Source organism: Gossypium hirsutum, chromosome A05 (genome assembly GCF_007990345.1).
Source record: "Gossypium hirsutum isolate 1008001.06 chromosome A05, Gossypium_hirsutum_v2.1, whole genome shotgun sequence".
NCBI classification, from domain to species: Eukaryota; Viridiplantae; Streptophyta; class Magnoliopsida; order Malvales; family Malvaceae; genus Gossypium; species Gossypium hirsutum.
In genome coordinates this window covers 73,050,656-73,055,862 of record NC_053428.1, presented here as the reverse complement: position 1 = coordinate 73,055,862, position 5,207 = coordinate 73,050,656, and the positions used below count along the sequence as shown (strand labels likewise).

The following is a 5,207-nucleotide window of genomic DNA, read 5'->3' as shown; positions in this document are numbered from 1 at the left end:
ATAAAAAGTAAAAGATGGAGAAAATCAAAATAAAACCCTTAACCCAAAAAACAAAGCTCTCTTAAAACTTTCTAAAAGAATTAATCTTTTCTTTTTCTTTTTCCTCATGATTTCTAGGGTTACTATGGTCCTTTTTATAGGCTAAATTCGTAGTGCTAATATGACTAAAATATCTTAGACTAATTAGAGTTCAACTAGGAAAAGATAGCAAAGTTTAACTTGAAGGATAAACCCAATTTAAGTTAGAACCCGTCACCACGTCGTGACTTCATTTATTGGGTCGTTGTAACGTCGTCTATTGTGTCATCGAGATAGCACACTTACTAGGGTTTGTTTGGACATCGCAAAGTAATTGAATGAAAGTGCAATTACTAGGGTAGTAATTACACATTCTTGTAATTACAAAGAATTGTAATTCTCTAGACGCGTTTGGCTGACAGAGTGTAATTACATTGTAATTCCTATAGCATGTTTGGAAAATTAGGCATATATGCCATTTTTAAAATGAATTTAGCATGTAACACCCCAAACCCAGCCTAGACATTATGGGCGAATATAGCGATGTCACATTGAAGTGTTTTTCGCAAAGTATAATATTATTGAACCTGTTCTATATTTAACCTCCTTGTGATCTTAGCGAAGGTTTAAGGATATCCCATTTATTTTCAAAGCTTAAGTCGTTTGACAAAAAGATAGCCATATTAAATTTATTATTAATTTTAAAACATTATTTATTGCGGAAGCTTTTAAAAACATGTTGCGTCAACGTGGTGATTTGAAAAAAAATTATCTTTTTGAAAACCCGCATCCTACTACTAGCAAATATAAATCAAAATAAATAAAACCCTAAACTTAAAGATTAAAAATTATAGAGGCCTTATTACATTAAAAACACTCAAATTAAAACTATTTAAAATTTAAAACCCAATAAGAAATTTCGTGCAGTTATGTAGCCACCTTCGAGTCCCTCGCAGCACCAACCCACTTAAGCCTGAGGATTACTTGTACAAATAAACAAATGGGTGAGTTATGAAAACTCAGTGTGTAATCCCATATCAGATAATCAATTAGAGAACATAAACAGTTTGGGCCTAAGCCCAATTCAGTAACGGTTCAGTTTCAATTAGGGCCTTAGCCCATTACTGTATCAGTATCAGTGTGGGCCTGAGCCCATCTCAATAACAGTACAGTACAAATATGCAATCAATAAATCCTACCCAGCCAGACTCTACACTTCATCTCCGTCCAACCCTACACTCCATGTGGGGATAAAATCAACCCAGCCATCCCTACACTCCAAGTAGTGCTGGTTGCGGTACTAAATAGTATTTGCAGCAGAGCTGCCAGTATATGTACTTCATCCAATCATAATAAACCTATCCCCATGCAACATGTCATGCATAATGTAATAATATCATACGTGTGATCAATATATATAAAATGGCATGCTAAAACATAGTCATACATCTCATAGGGGCATATTAGTCTTTTTACCATGTAAGGGCATTTCAGTCATTTTATCAATTAGGGGGTCTAGGTACACTTATCGACCTAGTAGTAAGTCCACAGTCGTCTCGGGCGACTCATGTAACTTTCACAGTCAAATAGTGAAAATGGGCCCATAGCCCTTATTGCGGTCCATGTGGGCCCACTCGCCCATGTGGCCCAGATAGCCAGCCTGGCCCAATATTCTCCACGCGTTTGTGTGGTTTACCCATGTAGGGCCCATATGCCTGTGGGGCCCACACAGCTCAATTTGGCCCAAAATGGCCCGCAATGACCTCAGCCCATGAAATCACTCACGGCCGGCCTCAATGATTATACGCCTATTTTTAGGCATACGGACCACTATATGAGTGAGCGCACGCCCGTGTAGCGTAGTCTGTCACTTATTTTGACTTTTTCCAATTTATGTTTAGGGCAGTGTTTTTACACACCTTGTTTACGAAAATGTACGAATAGCCCACGCGCACTCTAACCTATCAAACAGAAACTTCAGTTAATCACCTAACAATCGAATTAAAAAGAACCCAAACCAAAACACCTATTCAAGAGATTACCTATCACTCGCCTTGACCGATCGCTTGAGGCTTGCACAAGAGATTGATTTCAACCCCTAAAGGTTACCTATATTCCAATAGAGACTTGTTACATCTTACTATACACGGAAGTAGTTTAAACCCAGTGTATAACAACTTACCGAAAACGTAGAACTAAGAATAGGAGACAGAAATAATCGGCCTACACCCAAAAGCACACCCTTAAACCAAGGCACGAGATGGTACAATCACACCCCTGGCAGTGTTCGTCAAAGAAAAGAAGATGTTAAAGGGAAAACTATTAGTATGAAAAAAAGAGAAAAAGAGAGAAAGTAACTGAATAGCTGTAGTTACCACCAAACTCAACAGAGAGCAATAAAGAGTTGGCACAGTAAGGTGAAAGGAATAGTAGTATATAGTCAAGAAGGAACTGATTGGGGGTGAGGGAGAGAATGAGAAATTGGTCAAGAAGAACCAATTGAGAGAAAGGGAAGAAGAAGAGAATTGGCCTACAAAAGTCGAAAGACTCTGAGAGAGCGGAAGGGAGTATTCGGCCAAAACAAACGGAGGTAAGGGGAAAAACGATTGCTAAAGAAGTAAGGGAGAAGAGGAAGATTGATCAGTAGGGCACTAATAACGAAGAGAAAAATGAAATTGGTAGATTAAAAGATACTCAAAAGACCTCTAGCAATAGTTGGCCTTCAAAACAGAAAGTGAAAAGAACTAAAATGAATTGTCAACAACCGAAAAGAAGAGAGAACTTACCAAAGCTTAATCTCATTGATCAGAGCACCAATTCAGCAACAACTCTTCCACTCTTCCCAATTCCTTAATTTCCTCCTCAATTCCCTCCCCAAATCACTCAAACCGATCACTTTTCTATCCAGATCCCTTATTTCCCCCTAAAATTCGGCTACACAATCCCCACACCCCTCAAACACTCCAACCGCCCACTAGCATCAGAGTTCTACTGACGTTCAACCACTTACACAGCACAATAGCAAAATAAAACACTCCACTGCCCCTACTAGGATTTGAACCTCAGTCCTCTGGCATGGGTAACACGCCACTTACCCCCTAGACCACCAGACCCTTTCTGTCATAACTTATCCACATTTATTTTAAAGCCTACTGACTAGAGACAAGGGTTGTCCATTAAAAACAAAATTTTGCACAAGCCAATGCTTGAACCCAAGACTTCTTAGACACTTCCCAGAATAGTTAACCACTCAGATACACAATTGTGACACAAGCATACAAAGATAAATACTTAGGATTTTGGGGCGTTACAACTCTACCCCCTAAAAGAAAATTTTGGCCTCCAAATTTAGCTGATCAAAACAGATAAGGGTATTGTTGCTGCATCACCTCCTCAGGTTCCCACGTGGCCTCCTCAGAATTGTGATTACACCAAAGAACCTTAACCAGTGGAATAGACTTCCTCCTTAAAGCCTTCACATCACGCTCCAATATCTGAATTGGTTCCTCTTCAAAAGACAGGTCTGGCCTAATCTCAATCTCCTCAACCGAGATAACGTGCGCCGGATCAAAGCGACAGTGCCTCAACATAGAGACGTGGAACACATCATGAATCCAGTTCAACTCTGGAGGTAACTCTAACTGATAGGCAACCAGTCCCACACTTTTTAGTATATAGTAAGGCCTAATGAACCTAGGGCTCAGCTTTTCCTTCCGTCCAAATCTCAGTACCTTTTCAAAGGTGAAACCTTGAGAAAAACGATGTCCCCCGAAGAATACTCAATCTCCTTACACTTTAGATCGATATATGACTTTTGTCTGTCTGCTGTCACCTTCAGTCGATCCCGAATTAGTCTAACTTTATCCTCGGTATTAGAAACTAACTCCAGGCCTAGAATACGCGACCCACCCAACTCAATCCAACACGAAGGAAAACGACACCTATGACCATATAATGCCTCGTAAGATGCCATCTGTATGCTAGACTGATAGCTACTATTATATGCAAAGTCTGCTAATAGCAAGTAGTCCACCCAACTGCCTCAGAAATCTATCACACAACTCCTTAACATGTCCTCCAGTATCTGAATCACCCTCTATGACTGACCAACTGTCTGAGGATGGAATGCAGTACTGAAGTCTAATCTTGTACCCAGAGCTTCGTGCAACTTCTTCAAAACTGAGACGTGAAGTGAGGATCCCGTTCAGATATTATGGAAACCAAAACCCCATGCAGTCTCACTATCTCCACCACATACAGTTTAGCCAGTTTTTACAAAGAGTAATCAGTACGAACTGGTATGAAATGGGTTGACTTGGTCAATCGATCCACGATGACCCATACTGAATCCTTCTTAGTAGGCGTTAGGGGCAGCCCACTAACGAAGTCCATAGCCACTCTTTCCCACTTCCAAAGCAAAATTTTAACTGGCTGAAGTAACCCTGACGACAACTGATGTTCAGCCTTAACCTGTTGGCAAGTTAGACATTTACCCACGAAGTCGGTAACTTCACGCTTAAGACCCAGCCACTAATACAACTCACCAAGGTCTTGGTACATCTTATTTCCACTAGGATGCATAGCATAAGGGCTACTATGTGCCTCTCACAGTAGACTACCTCAAATCAGTATCCTTCGGTACAAAGACCTTCCCACGGAAACAGAGCACCCCTTTACTATTCAATCCAAAATCTGATGTGTTACCACTCTCAATCTGCCAGAATCGAGGATCCAGTGACTCATCCTCCAACTGCTTACCCTTAATCTACTCAATCCACATCGGTTTAACTTAGAGCTCGGCTAACAAGCTACCATCATCAAATAAACTGAGGCGAGCAAACATCACCCTCAGATCAGTCATAGCCCTATGGCTCAGTGCATCGGCCACCACATTGGCTTTCCCAGGATGGTATTCAGTCGTACAGTCATAGTATTTAAGTAGCTCAATCCATCTATGCTGCCTAAGATTCAGGTATTTTTAAGTGAGGAGGTACTTAAGGCTCTTGTGATCCGTGTAAATAATACACTTCTCACCGTATAGGTAACGCCTCCAAATCTTCAGTGCCAATACCACTACAGCCAACTCCAAGTCATGCGTCAGATAATTCATCTTATGAGTCTTAAGCTGACGGGACACATATGCAACCACGCATCAACACACATCCCAAACCAATAGGTGATGCCTCGCT

The 5,207-nt window shown here is 40.7% G+C and overlaps 1 protein-coding gene across 1 annotated transcript; it reads right to left on the bottom strand.

Moving 5' to 3' along the window:
- Positions 1 to 3,374: 3,374 nt before the first annotated feature.
- LOC107961003 (uncharacterized) lies at positions 3,375 to 4,947 on the bottom strand. The gene is made up of 4 exons (XM_016897247.1): positions 4,942 to 4,947; positions 4,638 to 4,783; positions 3,750 to 3,959; positions 3,375 to 3,600 (listed from the first exon to the last, which is right to left on the bottom strand). Exons 1-4 carry the CDS (start codon positions 4,945 to 4,947, stop codon positions 3,375 to 3,377), a joined length of 588 nt encoding a protein of 195 aa, XP_016752736.1.
- Between the last annotated feature and the right edge of the window lie 260 nt (positions 4,948 to 5,207).

Bases quoted from the DNA above. Each gene is read 5' to 3' on its own strand.
- LOC107961003 (XM_016897247.1), bottom strand. The intron at 3,960-4,637 runs GTAGTCTACTGT...ATATGGTCATAG, and splicing joins CCGAAGGATACTGATTTGAG to GTGTCGTTTTCCTTCGTGTT. The intron at 3,601-3,749 runs GTACTGAGATTT...CTCTATGTTGAG, and splicing joins AAGGTTTCACCTTTGAAAAG to GCACTGTCGCTTTGATCCGG.